General features: G+C 32.8%; 4 protein-coding genes across 5 annotated transcripts in view; 2 read left to right on the forward strand and 2 right to left on the reverse strand.

The window, feature by feature from the left end:
• Window positions 1–846: 846 nt before the first annotated feature.
• On the reverse strand, window positions 847–6965 carry LOC119829487 (mitogen-activated protein kinase p38b-like). 2 transcript variants are annotated; one of them, XM_038352012.1, is made up of 9 exons: window positions 6734–6965; window positions 6242–6378; window positions 5720–5913; window positions 5443–5552; window positions 5048–5172; window positions 4063–4142; window positions 2844–2965; window positions 2200–2330; window positions 847–1942 (listed from the first exon to the last, which is right to left on the reverse strand). In XM_038352012.1, exons 1-9 carry the CDS (start codon window positions 6835–6837, stop codon window positions 1863–1865), a joined length of 1083 nt encoding a protein of 360 aa, XP_038207940.1. In that variant the 5' UTR covers window positions 6838–6965; the 3' UTR covers window positions 847–1862. The 2 variants fall into 2 exon arrangements, with proteins under 2 accessions (XP_038207940.1, XP_038207941.1); XM_038352013.1 differs by lacking the exon at window positions 4063–4142 and adding an exon at window positions 4342–4421 and having other exon boundaries at window positions 6734–6859.
• A 208-nt stretch (window positions 6966–7173) lies between these two features.
• LOC119829534 (NADH dehydrogenase [ubiquinone] 1 beta subcomplex subunit 6-like) lies at window positions 7174–8314 on the forward strand. The gene is made up of 3 exons (XM_038352089.1): window positions 7174–7541; window positions 7624–7725; window positions 8039–8314. The coding sequence occupies exons 1-3, from the start codon at window positions 7299–7301 to the stop codon at window positions 8183–8185; spliced, it is 492 nt and encodes a 163-aa protein (XP_038208017.1). The 5' UTR covers window positions 7174–7298; the 3' UTR covers window positions 8186–8314.
• Window positions 8309–10400, reverse strand: LOC119829533 (probable dimethyladenosine transferase). Its single transcript, XM_038352088.1, has 5 exons — window positions 10207–10400; window positions 9911–10097; window positions 9512–9815; window positions 9166–9387; window positions 8309–8460 (listed from the first exon to the last, which is right to left on the reverse strand). The coding sequence occupies exons 1-5, from the start codon at window positions 10262–10264 to the stop codon at window positions 8311–8313; spliced, it is 921 nt and encodes a 306-aa protein (XP_038208016.1). The 5' UTR covers window positions 10265–10400; the 3' UTR covers window positions 8309–8310.
• Window positions 10401–11483: 1083 nt separating this feature from the next.
• LOC119829324 (transportin-1) overlaps window positions 11484–17597 on the forward strand; it is a 17622-nt gene continuing 11508 nt past the window's right edge. Inside the window, exons 1-10 of the mRNA XM_038351794.1 lie at window positions 11484–11661; window positions 11894–12226; window positions 12307–12522; window positions 12609–12731; window positions 12883–12978; window positions 14279–14462; window positions 14755–14972; window positions 15092–15301; window positions 16312–16623; window positions 16802–16909. Coding sequence (XP_038207722.1) covers window positions 11557–11661; window positions 11894–12226; window positions 12307–12522; window positions 12609–12731; window positions 12883–12978; window positions 14279–14462; window positions 14755–14972; window positions 15092–15301; window positions 16312–16623; window positions 16802–16909 — 1905 coding nt within the window. The 5' untranslated portion in view covers window positions 11484–11556. The remainder of the gene's footprint in view (window positions 11662–11893; window positions 12227–12306; window positions 12523–12608; window positions 12732–12882; window positions 12979–14278; window positions 14463–14754; window positions 14973–15091; window positions 15302–16311; window positions 16624–16801; window positions 16910–17597) is intronic.

Genomic DNA, 17597 nt, shown 5'->3' on the forward strand with positions numbered 1-17597 from the left:
TTCTTTACCCTTAACGTGGCGAGGACTTAAACCATGTGGCCAGGCCACCCAAAGTCATGAAACGTATTCAAGTGTTCACAATGCAAACGCGTCACTTTTTGTGTATTTTGATCGTTATGTATTTATGTGTTCTTTGAATAAATTGTTTATCCATCTATCTATCCTAATACTATAGTTTTCCATCCGCGTAGTCAATGGAAAAGACACAACTGCCCTGGGTTTTTACCCGTATAGTTTCCGTGGGATTTACGGGAAAACTATGCCTCCTTTTTCAAGTCTCAAACTACCTTTGTACCAAATTTCATATCGGTTCGGTCAAGAAGAAGAGACGAATGGAGTGACCTTCGCATTTATAATATGATTTAGGGAGGACTGAACCAACCGAAAAAAATGCATCAAGTCTCGTGGCGCAATATTTATATTCGATATAATTACTCAGAATCGGTAATTAGCATATACATGCTGATTATCTATAAGCGTGCACAGTGACATTGAGCAGTGAGGGACAAAAAACTACTTTCTATCAACATCCTTTCGCTCACATGACTTACGAGGGGAAGTACATGAGTATGTTGATACGTATTTTTTCGCATTGCTTTTTTTTTATTCATCTCAATAATATTTAAAATATATAGATACTCAAAACTTATTAATTATCTCTAACGCTTAAGAGCGACGGGACTTAAACTTAATTAAGACGAAATGCAAAGCATAGTGTTAGATTTTTCCCAATTTGTGAAAATTCTTTTTGTGTGGAAAAAAGATAGATCATAAATCATTAATAGCAAATAAAACAATAGATATAGTTTAAAGTTATTTGTTTATCAACACTACATTACTTATGTTACAAATAAAATCTATGGAAAAGAACTTCTGCTAGAAAAAATATTTTTATAATATTTATCATATGGCTACAAACAATTATTCAACAAATATTAGGTATATTTCAAACTGAGCAATAAAAAAGATGCGTCACATCGAATTGGACGGTCTAATCTTACAATACAAATATAGAGAACATTTCAAAACATCTATTTTATCCTATCGTATTTATAATACTTGTATAACTTATTATTATGGCAATTAAAATTTTCTCTTAGCACCAGCGTGACAAGGCCAAATTACAAGCAATTCTAAGATTCACGTGGCGACCATACAAAATTATATGCGAAAGTTATAGGCAAAAAAATTCAAATTACAATAATATTAAAATCCGCTTAAATAGTAATAATATAGCTTACTTTAGATGCGTTTAAGCATGTGTTTAAAATTTATAAAAAGCTTAAAGTTAGAACGTCAAATTGGAAAAGAACATTATCGTACATTTGCGATCAATTATTTAGGCTAAATTTGAAATGAACATAAGATTTTATATAATATGCCTATTTTGTTTCTGTCTTTATATATAAGTACTTTGTACCATTTTTGTGTGTGAACATAATACGAGACGAGACTAGCTGTTATATTGGTATTTTTAATATGTAATACATTGTAAACAGGAAGAATTTAACGTTTAATTAAGTATTAGTAACCTTTCGCGACTTATTTAATAAAAACGCAAAATTATACACAATTAACAAAAGAAAATACTTCGCATGATACAATAGAACACGACGTGTGTAACAATTAAAAATCGATTATATTTAAGAGCATACTATATAATATATAATATAATAAAAATTGTAAAATAAGCATTTTGTGGTATAATCGTGAAAAATTTATTATCAATTCATTCAGACTACTAAGCTGCTCAATTGCTTCGAGTGGTGTTTATTATGTAAAAATATGTCACACATGACGTCTAAACTACATTATACAATTGAACATATTACCAGTGCGTGGTAAATGATTTTATTGCTTATTTATGAAGGGTTAACTTCCACCACCGTGTTCATGTGTTGAGGGTGAGGTTTGAACTCCACCACTTCATTCCACACCAACTCTGAAATAAAACAGTTTATGGAAGTTATTTTCGATACTATATGGGGCTTCATCATCAGTGAAAGTGCTCTTGTGTGCCATACCTCATTCTCGTTAGTCCCTTCTAGAATTGGATCCCAGCACCTATGGGTATTATAACCTGCCACACCCTATGCCAATAGTCATATAGTTTTTTTTTAGTGGGGAGATCTTACATATACACACGTCTGCTGCAGCCTGTCGCCATTGAATTGACATAAATAATAAATTGAATATTACCCTTCCATTTCTCAACGGGCAGGTCCATGTCCTCGAAGCTTTGGTCGTAGGGCGCGGACACCGGCTCGTCGGTCGGGTCCGCGTACTGCGCCAGGTACTCGTGCGCCAGCGCCTGTTCCGCTGTTATACGCCTGAAATATATGCGTTAAATTTTATTACGTTATTCAGGTGCTGGTTTCAAATAAACATTGGTTTTCGGGGATATAAAAGATCCCATGTTCCGTTTTCGTGTCTCAAACTATCGTCGTACCAAATTTCATCCAAATCGGTTCAGTGGTTTAGGCGTTAAGAAGCAATTAGGTTATTTCGTAAGGGATTAAGATTAGGTAGCATAGAATTAAAATTTAGTTTTTAAATCGTGAACTTAATTTTAATGATTTGATTTTACGTATTGTAATATTACAATATACATATTACGCATTGTAATATTACAATATAAATATATGTGCTTAGTCATTATCGTTACAAAAACGTAAAATAGTGCTAGTCATATTTTAGGATTTTTTTACGATAATGACTACGTTTTTTTTTACGTACTTAAATATTAATAACTACATACGATTCTCAAACTTTTTTACTTTTACCAGTTTTTTTTAATGATTTTAATTTTTTAAATATCATATTATAAAAAAAACAAGTCTTACTTATCCGCATCCAACTCGAGCATGAGTTCAAGTAAATTGACGGCAAGCGGGTTCGCGCCGCGGAACACTTCGCGGAAGTCGCGGCGTCGTAGCGTCGGCAGCGATTGGATGTAATTACGCGCCTGAAAACATTCAACTACAAATTAATAACAAGCTGAAGAGCAACTGCAAAAAAAAAATCATCACCCATCCACATTATTGATGCCTGCTGAAAAGGGGACGCACGGTCAGCGCGCATCAGAACATTGTAGCTCTGTTTGACGGAAATTATATATTATATCGGACAGATATTAGCGCGTAGTAGAATTCGGTGTCATTGATCGACACCAACTTGACGATAGAACAGATAGCTAACCGCGACCTCAATTCATGCGACAGCCCAAGCCGAGGTTTCTGATCCCCGTTAAGGGCGTCCCCCTTGAGAATATCACTAACAGGGTGAATCTTCAGTTCACCCACGCGCCCGTGCAAAGATGATGTAGCCTTTCAGGCTAACATCTAGTTTAACCGCAAAATAAAGTTTGGTGTTATAACACGATGTCAGATTAGCGCCTCGACGTGGGCTGAAGCTATCGGACAAAGCCTTAAGTATCTATAGTATCTAGGTAGTAACTTATTTATTTTTTTTATTTATGTTGTATATGGTTTCCTAAAAGCAAAACCCAAACCCAAAACGATTTCATTATGAGAAGTCCCGTTTTTATTTGGCATTTCACAACACTTGACATTGCAAACATAATATACACATACATTCAATTACTGGTGTAAACATATCGCATTGATTTAATGGTTATAATATCACTCGATAGAAAAACGGATTTATTTGCCAATTACCTAAGACGGAATTTTAAAATGATTTAATTTCAATATAGAAAATAAGGGGACCCTTTAATTAAAAAAAAACCTATTTGGTTGTTGTTACATAGACTAAATAAATGTATTTTTCTTATATAAAAGTAAGTATTATTAGGTATGTATACAGAACTTTCATGCGTATAATAAAGGTTATTAAAAATATGTAGAATTTTTAATCATTAGCAATAGTAAAATTATGGAAAAATCAATTAATTGTGATTTTTTTTTTGTAAAAAAAGGTTAAATTAACTGATTTATGTGCCTGATATTATGTTACACGCTTTAGAAATATTACGCGTAATGCTATTAATACATAAATGGAGCAGTATTATAATGTATGTTACGTATCCATATTAGTCCTTACCTCTTCACTAATAATTTTGTCTATGGTCTCCTGTTCTGGTTTCCCACATAAAAACAATATTCTTGTGAGGTGATCAATATCTGTATGCGTAAACGTTAAGGTTACAAGCACCAAACTTACACAAGCATAGAATGAACAAAGACAGTTTCATATTATTAAAAGCCATGTTATATGCTGATATGTAATATGTATACAAGGCGCAATATAATATAAACCAAAGCAGAACATATTATTCACATAATAATGCCACCAGACCCAGGACTACATCCAATTACTTACAGATTCTGAAGATATTTTCTGCATAAACTCCTGGCCTGGTGTGCCTAGAATCTCCATTATTAAATTCAGTTGATGGATATCTGTCTCGTCCATTAAGGTTGAAAGCACAAAGAAAAAGAAAATTATCTACTAACACTAAAAATAATGATGTTACTTAAAGCATACAAAGTTATTACAGATTTGATAAACTTAGAACAAAAACCGCTCACCATAACAATTTCGAAAAGAACTTGATTACTTCTTAATACAGATATAAAAGAACTGAGACATGGACTTCAGACCTTGTACTTATTATTCTATGCTCTGACTTAAATTGAAATGTCGGGGGTTCAAGACCAGGCGAACATTCAAGAAATAACAACATGTGACATCTGCCAACCCAGACTCGGCCAGCGTAGTGGATAATGGCCTCACCCGTCATTGGAAGCCTATGTCCATGAGCGGGTACAATTATGGGCTCGTGATGATGATGATGATGATGATGATGATGTAAATCATTAAAAGTTAAATTAAATAAAAAAGAAACTAACATTGAAAAATTTAAATATCCATAAAATAGCCTCAATAACATCGCACCTGCATACCTAATTAAAATACCTTAAGTCTTAAGTCATGACATTCATAAATTTTTCATCACTTACCTTTCAATAAGAGTGCAATCTCACATAACTAACTACAGTAACATAATTTAACTACAAAAGGATACGGTCGGTGCCAGGGAAGAGGGTCCTGCCGGTAAGCAATTCAGCCATAATGCATCCAACTGACCAGATATCTACCGTTTGATTATAATGCATCCAGTTAAGCATGATCTCAGGAGCCCGGTACCATCTGAAAAATAAAAGTTTAGTTTAGTTCATACCAGACAATCTGACAAAATATAACAATGATGATCATTGAAATATGATGCTGATTTAACATTGGAGAAAGATCTAATGGTGCAACCTTTGACCACAAAACAAAAAAACTATGTCTTCCTAAAAATTGCCCCTGAAAGAAAAGCAAATCACAGTGTATTTCAATAGAATAAGACACATCTAATAAACATATTTGTAAATTATTTATAAACTATTAATTGTCAGATTTTCTTTTAATACAGACCTAGTGGCTACATAGCCAGTCATTTCAGTTTCAGTTGGCCTGGCCAAGCCAAAATCTAAAATTTTCAATTCACAATCTTCATTTACAGCAATGTTCGAGGGCTTGAGATCCTGTGGAAGACTATTTTATTACACATATATTACAAGGTTTTTAATCTGCTTAACAGTTTTAAACTCTCATGCTTATAATAATAAAATAAAAAATACATTGCTCCACTCATAATGTAAAATATGGTACCCATAGCTATGTAGCTTATAAAAAAATATATTTTACTTACTCTATGTATAATTCCTGCAGAGTGGATGTACTTAAGGCCTCTCAGTATTTGGTAGACAAGGAATTGGACATGATCATCAGAAAGTTTCTGTGTGCGTATTATATTATTGAGGTCAGCTCCCATAAGATGTGTAACAAGGTATACTTGTTGAAATTCTTCTAAACTCTTTTCAGGTGTAAAAACATCTAGCAGACCTAGAGCATTGATGAGGTTATGTCAAATATCTTTTAGAAAACAAATCCTAGAGAGATACGCTTGAAAACTTGTTATAATAATATTATACACATAACTCATTATTCAGTATAATTCATTTTACTTTTATATAATACTGGCTGTTTGAACCCCCACTTTACCCGTGGTACATATATAGCTTATGTTACTCAGTAAAATAGCAGTTTTCTAATGGTGAAAGAATTTTGAAAATCAGTCAGTGCAGTAGTTCTTGAGTTCATCCATTAGAAACAAACAAAAATACAAATTCTTCCTCTTTATAATTTTAGTGTAGATAATAAGTCAACATACCAATAACATTTTCATGGTTCATGTGCTTAAGCATCCGAAGCTCGCGATATGTTCTTTTTGCATGTACAGCAGATTGAAAAGGTCTAGCTAATTTTTTTATTGCTACTTTCATATTATGCAGTGTATCTATGGAAGAGCTGTGACAAATTATAACATAAATTACAATTAAATATCTATATAGAAGAAGGTGGCCTAAATAAGTTGGTACCTATAATGTATGAGGTATCTACAGTTAGCTTTTAATATGCTTTTAGGCACTAATTACATACAAGAACAGTGTCATAAGTGATAGTAAACATAATCACAAGATAAGAAATTAATGTGAAAATAATTTCTCCCACCCACTACATTAGCAAGATATTACGTTCAATTTTTATAATAGATATCAACTCACACTATCTCATATATTTGAGCATTCATACAAATAATTTAAGTTTTGAAAGCATGTTGGCACTGTGCCTATGAAATCTTAATGAAATAAATATTACATACCAAACCTGACCGTAAGCGCCAGAGCCTACAGGTGTAAGCATCTGATAACGTTCCGGCACAATCCATTCTGTTTTATTGATTTCTACAGTATGAAAACGAGGCATTTTTCTTACTTAACTTAAGGAAACACCGCAAGATAATAGTGAATATAGTATTTTAAAACAAATAGTTTTAGCAAAAAAGTTCCCAAAACGAGAATGTCTAATTAGAACTCAAAAGACACATTTGACAAATTTGTCAATGTCACGTCGCATGTGAATATGCATTTAAAATATTGCCATAATAATATAAAAGCTTCGCCAATAAAAAAAATCGCAATATATTCCGGTTAAAACAAGGAATGCCAAAGCCTAAAAACATCTAACTTTGATGATTAGGAGGTAAGACCACAGAGTAAGTAGATAGGTACCTACTATCTATACTATCTGTCTGCCAAGTGCCAAAATTATTCTGAAATATGACAATCTGTCAATCTTATCTTCTCACTGTTATGTTATTAGGACCATTGATCTAAATTTTTCATGCCTATTGCATCAAAAAACTTAGGCACAGTACAAAAATAATTATGGCTCAAACGGCGGGCGTAAAGCCCATGACCATAGCTGGTCGTGTGGCTAATGAAAGGGAAAGATGTATTGGAATGACTGATGCTGAAAGGCAATGGCGAAAGCAGTGGTTAAAAGATCAAATTTTGGCTCCTAATGAACCCGTACACGTAGAAGAATACTGGAAGGAACGTATAAATCCTATCCGGCGATTCTACCGTAAACCATTAGATTCATTATACGAGAAACTAACACCCGTTTTGGTAAGATTACATAACAAAATAACCTAAACACATTTACATTCACAGTACTTTTCATTATTTAAATTTACAATTCCGATTCTAGGGAGCACCGCGAGCATCCGATTATAGATATATCACTGGAAAACTGGGACTAATTGCTTTTGGTATTTTAGCAACACATTACTATTTCAAGTACAGTGGAAATGTAAGTTTATATTTATTTATTTTTTTGCTGTAGGACCTTGAATCTACAATTAGGTGACAAATGATTCAAATGAATTAGTCTAATTAAATCAAATCTTTTATTCTTAGTAATAAATTCTATTAGTCATTGATTGCAGTAATGGAACTTGTTTCAGTACTATTGAAAAAGTTATTATGATTAATATTATAGCAAAGAAAAATATTAGATAATACAGAGGCAAATGCATTGTCAGTTTGTATGTATTCAAAAGGATTGACCATAAGAATAGAGAATGTGTTTTAGAGTATAACATTTATTTTATATACTATTTCAGGATTGGACTAAAAAAGGAGGATGGAGAGTTTTAAAATCTAAACCAATGGTATTGCCTGGACAACCAGGTTTCCCATTCAAATCTGACCGTACATTTGATAATGACTATGCTGATAGAGGATTCAAAAATTCCACCATTAATAATTAATAAGTAAATAGTGATGAGCAGACTTGATATAATTTTCATATAATTGTTAGTTCAATTTATTTTTTAAATACAAACATTTAAATCAAAGTTTCTGCTTATGTAGAGTGGATAATAAAAACAATATTTCAAGCAAAGTGTATTCCTTCTGTATTAAATGCATGTAATAATTTCATAAAATCATCACAATCCATTGTTCTTGCTCTCATTTGATCAGCTTCAGCAGTTGTGAGGATATCTTGCACCTTTTGCTTTATATCAAAGTCTTCTGGTATCTCCTGTAAAATACATGTGATACATTATTTAAGTTCTGTTTGATATTTTATAGATATTAAAACCTAATCTAATATCTGGGAGTTAATTCATCCTACTAAATCTTTCACATAAAAAGTACCATATGGATATAAATGAAAATTTAAAATAATATAGCTTATAAATCAGAGTAAGCCTTGAGATAAATACTTGATATTGCCAGTGGGTTTTTGCAGAGAAACCACCTGGCACAGCTAGTTTGTTCATAAATAGTATAATATTGAATTATCTTATCTTAATATATCACTACAGTTTATAACAAAATCACTTTTTCTGACCCTATGTATGCTTAAATCTTTTAAAACTATCAAATAGATTTTGATGTTTGGGTTGGGGGATGTAGAATAGGAGTGTTTTTTAATAGATAGAGTAATTCAAGAGGAAGGTTTTTATGTATAATAACATCTATTAAACTACTCTGAATTTAACATGTGCAAAGCTAGTATAAAATAAGTGTCACCTTGTCCTCAATGGACTTCAACTACTAACCGATTAATCAAATTTGCACACCATGTGCATTTTCACTCCAAATTAAGAGATGGGATAGTTTATTTTACTTCAATTACAATAAGGTTATGATATTTTATAAGTATTTAATCATTATAGTTAAGTATTGTAGATTTAAAATTTTTATTATATGGAAAATAAGTAGAATTGTTTTCAATATCTACCTTATTATGTAAAGAACAGTGGACTCTATAATTTTTTTCTAAAACAGCCATAGTGGTGCTGTGTTTAAAGGCAGCTGACAGTGTTTTGTTCTTTCTTACAAAAGCTATTCTCGTAAGACCATCCCATTCTACAAAGTTTATAGGTGGTGGTGGATTTCTTGGTTCTATTCTTACCACACTTGACTCCACTTTTGGTGGAGGTCTGAAGTTATTTTTACCAACCTGAAACAATATTAAATATATTAAAAAAGTTTTGTGATATGTATAATGCAATGATATTTTGACATTTTCACCTAAGACCATATTCCTGAATCATATATAAAATAATAAATAACATTAACCATACCTTCATTAACATGTCCACTCGTGCCAAAAGTTGTGTGTTTATAGACAACCTACAGTATAATTTATCACCAGGTTTGGCAACAAGCCTTTGTGCGAATTCCTTTTGAAACATTAATACTGCACATCTGAAGAATGGTCTGTGCAGCAAGAGTTTGAATACTAGAGGTGAGCTAATCTGATATGGTATATTGGCAACACAAATATCAAAGAAAGGTAATTCTGTTTTTAAAACATCCCCTACTAAGATTTGTAGTTTGGCCTGATATGGAGTTCCTTGAACTCTCTTCTGTAATTCAGCAACCAATCTAAAAAAGTGGAATCATTTTTTTGTGTTAAGAAAGTGTACATATAAATTATTTAAAATGTAGGCAAAAAATTTCAAATAAAAACAGAATTTTACCGGGTGTCAATTTCACAGGCTATAACTTTTTTTACTCTGTCCAGCATTTTTATTGTCATGTTACCGGTACCAGGCCCAATTTCAAGGGCTACATCTGTAGGCCGTAAACCTGCCTTATCCAGCATAGATGTGATGATGAGTGGGTTCTTCAAAATGTGCTGTCCAAAATCCTTGTTAAATTGTATTCCTGTGAAATGTTATTTTTTTATAAATGTTAATAGAAATTTCAATTGAAATCTCTTCAAGAAAAATATTAATAGGCATGGAAAGTTAACCTCACATATAAATAAAGATACCTTGTTTTGCAATTTCATTGTGAACTCTTGATTTCTTTTCAGCCTTTATTTTTGGCATGGTGATTTATTATTTAGGCAATTTTATAAGAATGAAAAAGTAAGTTTCAATAATTATATTAATAGGGATTTAATAATGTAAACATATGATCGCATTGGTTCTTGACTCGTGTGACAGATGACAAACTGTTAGTGTTGCTACCTTCTTATTCTAAAAAGGGCAACCCCAGCAATAAAAAAATGTGAGCCGTCACGGGACGCCTGGCAGATGTGAAACATCGACATTATTTTATTTTATATATATACCATCGTATAGCGTGGCGACGCGTCGCCACGGCATGCGTCGCCACGCCAGAAATTTTACGTGCAGCTATAGATGTTTCACATCAAAAAAGCTAAAAAATAATAAAAAGAATGTGATAAGTATGCAAATGCGAAAATTGTAGCCTAAAATACCACAAGTATGGTAAAAATTGCGAGATTTTCGGTTCAATTATAATTTCGTAATATAATTTTTTCAGTTCGTAAAGAAAATCTTCCTTGTTATGTAAAATCGTTCCCGTTTCGAGACAATTGCCAACAATGCGAAATAGGGTAAGATTGCCCTTTTGGGGCTAAAGAAGCTAGATCCTGCCCGAAAGGGGGTGGCAACATTGCAAACTGTTATCTATATATATAAAATTCTCGTGTCACAGTTTTCGTTGCCATACTCCTCCGAAACGGCTTGACCGATTTTAATGAAATTTTTTGTGCTTATCCGGTATCTATGAGAATCGGCCAACATCTATTTTTCATCCCCCTAAATGATCAGAGTAAGGCAGAACAGCGTTTGCCGGGTGCAGCTAGTTTATATATAACAGATAACTTTATACTAGTCAGATAACTGTATAACTGTACAATAGATAATAGGTAATATAATAGAACTATATTAATCGGTGGTTACTAACATTGGCACGATTACCTATGCTAACCCCCTAGTGCAGGGCGGCATTTGCGAATTTCATCCGAGCAAAGGCGCAATATATGTAAATAGGTATAAAAAACCATAATCAGCCAAATTTTAAAATTTAAAAGCAGTTTTTTCTGTTTAAAACAATACTATAAATATGCGAAATATAATCGGAATATACGAAAATTTATTGTAAAAACCATTTTCATTTTAATTAATAATACCCAATTTTAAAGAGAAGATTGAAAAAATAAATTGGATTCGCGTGGGTTTTTTCAGTACTGGCTATATTAAGGCAATCTTTTGTTTCATTCTGGCAATTTAAGTTTCAGATATCGTCAAAATTTTGGCATGGTTGATTTTTACGAGATTGAGTGAATTACAACCGTTTTCTGAAAATTATTATGAAAATGGAGTGGAAACCCGAACAGGAAGGATTAAGGCAAATTCTTACACTTTTAAAGGAATCCCAATCACCAGATACTGCTACTCAGAGAGCAGTTCAACAAGTATCCTTTTTAATAATGTAGCCTAAAGCGTATCGGCGTGGATGTTTTCTATTTAAATTATAACAGCTTTATCTCTTATTTATATTTGTAATTGTAGTTTACCTTATAATTATATTAATGTTAATTGTTTTATGTCTTTACTGTTTAATTGAAATCCACGCTCTTGATAAAATCGATTTTTCCGACATGACAGTTATTGACAGCTTTCGATTTCCTAACAATGTAATCTCAGAAATTGGAAGAATTGAATAAATATCCAGATTTCAATAACTATCTAATTTTCGTCTTAACGAAATTGGTATCCGAAGAAGAACCTACAAGATCACTCAGCGGTTTGATTTTGAAAAATAATGTGAAGTCACACTACAACAATTTTTTACCGGAGGTCGCCGAGTTCATCAAACGAGAATGTTTATCTGCAGTCGGTGATCCATCACCATTAATTCGCGCAACTGTCGGCATTATTATAACTACTATTGCTAGTAAAGGAGAGCTTACATCTTGGCCTGAACTGTTGCCATCATTATGTCAAATGCTTGATTCACAAGATTACAATGTTTGTGAGGTAAAATTTTAGCGCTTAAATATAGTACAATTTGATGATCACATTTTCTTATTAATTAATTTAATTATCTTTATTTTTAGGGAGCATTCGGAGCACTTCAAAAAATTTGTGAGGATACGGCAGAACTTCTTGACAGTGATGCACTCAACCGGCCCTTAAATGTTTTGATTCCCAAATTTTTACAGTTCTTTAGACATTCTTCACCTAAAATAAGATGTCATGCTATTGCTTGTGTCAATTACTTTATTATGAGTAGAACGCAGGCACTCATGTTACATATTGATTCTTTTATTGAGGTAAGTTTTCTAAACAATTTATGTATCTTATTTATATTGTATATTTTAATATTTATTGATATTCACATGCATAAACTTATTTTTAGAACCTTTTCCACTTGGCAGCTGACGAGGACCATGATGTGAGAAAAAATGTTTGTCATGCTTTAGTTTTACTATTGGAAGTTCGTCTGGATAGACTCATTCCACATTTACCCAATATTATTGAGGTAATGAACTTAATTTTATTATGCTTTTTTATTTACATTTAGAAATGCTGCTCAGAATATTTGCACTAAAAGAAATGTAAAATATCAAATGTTTGTGCTTTGCTTTTAAATTTTTAATTAGTTTTATATTAAATCTTTGATAATGTTTCAGTATATGTTGGTGAGAACGCAAGATCCTGAAGAGGGTGTAGCTCTGGAGGCGTGCGAATTTTGGCTATCTCTAGCAGATCAGAATGTCTGTAGGGAGGTATGTTGACAGTTATTTTATTCCTATTCTAAATCGAAAAAATTTTATTACTTTGAAGTTTATTTGTTTGAACCTCTGTCAGAAATTTTTCAAATAAGTGCAGTAGGACTGATTTTAAACATAACAAAATGCCTTTAGAAATCTTTCTATAATTATTCATTACTAGCTGCGCCCCGCGGTTTCACCCGCGTAAGTCCCTATCCCGCAGGAATATCGGGATAAAAAGTTTCCTATTTATTATTCCAGTTCTTCAGCTGTCTACGTACCAAATTTCATTGCAATCGGTTCAGTAGTTTTTGTGTGAAAGAGCAACAAACACACACACATCCTTACAAACTTTCGCATTTATAATATTAGTAGGATTAATAAAATTTTTATATCAGTCCAGTACATCTATAAAAAATTGGTATGTTGCGATTTTCACCAAATGTAATATTTATATGTACTCATATCAACAACCCCGTGTTAATTAGTTTAACATTGGCTCAGACAATAAACATTGGATCAATATATTAAGCTATCATGACATTTATTTTGTAATAATGCTAACAATTACCAAATAAATATATAGATACTTAATAATAAAAAACATAAAAAATTGTAAATTATTAGATGTTTTTTTGACATTCTAATCATTTTAATTTCTTTTGTTTATATATTTAGCTTTCATCCGCATTTTCACTATTATTCTCTTAGGACTACAGACTTGTATTTTTGAAGAAGACACAGAAAAACATTTATTTTCAAATCTCAAGATTATTTTTTTAAATATATTTAATTACATATTCGCGATTTCTTTATCCCCCGGTGACATGTATAGATAGTCCCTCCTATAATTGTTAAAAAAAACTTGGCCTATAAAGTTACACTAGTTAAAGTTAAACTGCTTTCTTCCCAGTGGTTTTTACGTGATAGACAGAATAACGGAAAAAATGTTAATCATGTATTGTTTTGGAGTCTACATCATATACAAATCTCATACCAATTGTTTTTGAAAAAATATTTAAATAATTTATGAAATTGGTCTGGTTTAATGTTTTATTATATGCATAAATGATATGCCTGAACCTATATGTTTGTTTTGTTTTGTTGTGACATAATGAAATGTTTCATGAAAGTTCTTTCGGCTGCCAAGATATTTGAAAATTTAAATAAATGACTTTTACGCATAAGCAAGATTATTTTAAACAAGGATATAACTAATATTTCATGTATTGCTAAATGTTTTATTATTAAAAAAATACCCATGTGACAAATTAAGAAAAAACATTCTGTAACATTATTCACACTTTTTTCCCAGGTACTAGGGCCTCGCTTGCCAGCTCTGTTGCCGGTCCTAGTAAGGGGTATGCGTTACTCTGAAATGGACGTGATCTTACTCCGCGGCGATCGCGACGATGACGCGGACGAAGCGGAGCCGGATCGCGAGTCTGACATACGACCGAGGTTCCATAAACCACGCTCACACACAATAAAACATAATGGTAAGGTGATATAAATAGGTACTTGCATTGATGTGAAAAAATTAAATATTCATTTTTAACAATTACATTATTATCAAATTTCTATCTAGTTCTATATATATTCTATCAAGTTTATTGTTTCATTAGAATTTCACTTTTCACATTTTAAATTGTAGAGTAGTAAGTAGAAGTATATAGTAATAACTATGTTAACCATGTAGCTTTATAATTTATATAGAAGCTAATTGTGATATATTTCAAATCAAGCAACACAGCGCATTTTCTTAGTATGATTAATCATGTATGGGTACAGTGGGCAGCGGAGACAGCAATATGTCAGGAGGCGGAGAGTCAGATGATGAAGATGAAGGCGGTGCAGACTCTGATGACGGATCTCTTTCTGACTGGAACCTGCGCAAGTGCAGTGCTGCAGCCCTCGATGTTCTCGCCAGCGTGTTTGGAGCTGATCTGCTGCCTGTTCTCTTCCCCATACTCAAGGAGACACTCTTCCATGAGGATTGGGTCATTAAGGTATGGATTGGTGATATTTAGTGTGTTTATGTGTGAAGTTGTTGTGCTAATTGTCAGTGTATACCATTGTCTTTTGTAGATGTGGAACATGTATTAATTGGACATATTATACGTAACAGGAGAGCGGCATCCTAGCGCTGGGCGCGGTGGCGGACGGGTGCATGGTGGGCATGGTGCCGCACCTGCCCGACCTCGTGCCGTACCTCGTGTGCTGCCTCGGCGAGCGGAAGGCGCTCGTGCGCGCCATCACCTGCTGGACCCTGTGCAGATACTCTCACTGGATCGTGTCGCAGTCGCATGATCTCTATCTGAGGCCGGTTATGACTGAGGTGTGTGTGCGAACATGATTTACCACAGTCTAATGATCCGTACAGTCGATTTCAATCTATCAAGCGAGATTGTAAACTATCGATAGATTGTGAACCGTATCATTATGATTGCAATTTGACTCATTATTCTTCGCTATATTGTAATCTACCGAAGTGAAACCGTTAAATTACAATCTGTCCCGCGTCAAATTATCAACTGTCTGCAAGGTCTTCCTGATTGGTCGGTCTCATTGTTATTTAATGAGATTACTTAAGTTCACAAGCATCAAAATATTGAAACACGAACGATTCATGTAATTTAGGTTATGTTGCGAAACAAACACTAATTCGTTGATTTGTCATTCAAACAGCTTTTCTTGGGTTAATCACAGATAATTTTTTAGGTTCACAACAGTTTTATATAAGTTATTCGAAAGATATAAGTTATTTTCAAGACAAAATCAATTTATTATAAATCACGAAAACATAGTTGTTTACATTTGACAACTAACGAAATAACAAACAAATATGGCGTGTGGCCGGGGTGACGGGGGCACATACCGTTCATCCAATCAGAGCGCGAGTTGCATTCCGTCCTACGTCGGTTCAATTTTCAATTTGACCGCTTCCCATCGATACACTACAATCAAGCGAAAAATGATGCGTTAAATTGCAATCATAATGATACGGTTCACAATCTATCGATAGCTTACAATCTTACTAGATACTTTATGATATAACGATGTTTACAATCTTACGGTGACATATACATACTTTATGTATACAATAGTGCGTATTTAAAATTTGTAAATTTATGAATGCGTTTTAAATAATCTAAACTTAAAAAAAAAAATAAAAATTACCTTTAGAGTAGTTAATTATCTCCCAATTATATGACAGTAATTTTATGGGTTCCAAACATCATAATAATGTGATTTATTGTACTTTGTTTTAAATTTCGATGTGTTTTACTTCATGCTATATACGTTGTTCAAGTTTTATAATAATTGGAATATATAATTGCCTTACAGCTCTTAAAACGCGTATTAGACAACAACAAGCGCGTACAGGAAGCGGCTTGTTCAGCATTCGCTACGTTAGAAGAGGAAGCTTGCACGGAACTAGTCCCGTACTTGGGGCACATTTTACAGACTTTGGTGTACGCTTTCAGCAGATACCAACATAAAAACTTACTCATTCTGTATGACGCCATCGGAACCCTTGCTGACTCTGTTGGACACCATTTAAATAAACCGGAGTACATTAATCTGCTTATGCCGCCTTTGATAACAAAGTGGAATGTATTGAAGGATGAGGACAAGGATTTGTTCCCATTGCTTGAGGTGAGAGAATTACAATTTTTATTACTGATGAAACCAATCATTGCGTTCAAAGGGCCACTCCACAAAGTTAATTAATTTAGGTCGATTGAGATATTACCTTGAATTGTAAAATCATGTAAGAAGTAAAAATTTAACATGAAAAACAAAAAAAAAAAAAATTAAATCAATTTTTTTGTAGTGTCTATCGTCGGTAGCAACAGCTTTACAATCTGGTTTTCTGCCCTACTGCGAACCTGTCTTCAGAAGATGTGTCTCTTTAATAGAGCAAACTTTGAATCAAAATATAGTAAGTACTTTTTATTTCGATATTTACTATCGATGTGTTTGAATATCATGAAGAATAATTAAGGGGTTTTGATTACTTATTGTTGAATTTTAATAAATATTTAAAGTACTCTCGTTTGAAAACTACATTTCCAAGTAAATTCCATGTATTTCGTATTCACTTATAATATGACGCGAAATTATAATTTAATGAAACTAATAGAAAAATAACATTGTAACCTAGACACTTAAATATTTTGTTTTGTTATTTATATATATGATGAAGATGAGTACAAACAAGCAAATTATGTCCCACAAAGAATGACCACGTAATTTAAAGAAATTATAAAGAAAAGTATATAAGGAATGATCAGTGTCAAAATAAAAGAAAATTGGGGCTCCCTACTATCTAAACTGTTTTAAGTAAAAACGTTTAACATTACAAATACTTAAAAGACACCAAAAAGATCTTCTTGGGCACCGGTTTGACTCTAATACCCGATAAAACGCACATACATATTTTTATTTGAAAGCTGCTGCCTTATATGTGTACCATTTAGGTTAATCTAGTTCTGAATTTGAAGGCGGTTTAGATTTTTGTTAAAAATGATGATGATGATGATGATGAAATGATGTAAGAAGTTCTCGAATCTAGAATAAGTAAATCAATGGCAAGAATTGCTAATGTTGCTGTGTTATAATTAGTCCTA

This window comes from Zerene cesonia, chromosome 10 (assembly GCF_012273895.1).
Source record: "Zerene cesonia ecotype Mississippi chromosome 10, Zerene_cesonia_1.1, whole genome shotgun sequence".
Classification (NCBI taxonomy): domain Eukaryota; kingdom Metazoa; phylum Arthropoda; class Insecta; order Lepidoptera; family Pieridae; genus Zerene; species Zerene cesonia.

Coding starts and splice junctions, on each gene's coding strand:
- LOC119829534 (XM_038352089.1), top strand. CDS start 7,299: ATGGCTCAAACGGCGGGCGTAAAGCCCATGACCATAGCTGGTCGTGTG. Junction 7,542..7,623: donor AGAAACTAACACCCGTTTTG/GTAAGATTACAT, acceptor TTCCGATTCTAG/GGAGCACCGCGAGCATCCGA. Junction 7,726..8,038: donor ATTTCAAGTACAGTGGAAAT/GTAAGTTTATAT, acceptor ATACTATTTCAG/GATTGGACTAAAAAAGGAGG.
- LOC119829533 (XM_038352088.1), bottom strand. CDS start 10,264: ATGCCAAAAATAAAGGCTGAAAAGAAATCAAGAGTTCACAATGAAATT. Junction 9,388..9,511: donor GAGTGGACATGTTAATGAAG/GTATGGTTAATG, acceptor ATATTGTTTCAG/GTTGGTAAAAATAACTTCAG. Junction 8,461..9,165: donor ACTGTTCTTTACATAATAAG/GTAGATATTGAA, acceptor TGTATTTTACAG/GAGATACCAGAAGACTTTGA.
- LOC119829487 (XM_038352012.1), bottom strand. CDS start 6,837: ATGCCTCGTTTTCATACTGTAGAAATCAATAAAACAGAATGGATTGTG. Junction 5,553..5,719: donor CTGCAGGAATTATACATAGA/GTAAGTAAAATA, acceptor AGTCTTCCACAG/GATCTCAAGCCCTCGAACAT. Junction 4,143..5,047: donor CCTCTTCCCTGGCACCGACC/GTATCCTTTTGT, acceptor TTACGCATACAG/ATATTGATCACCTCACAAGA.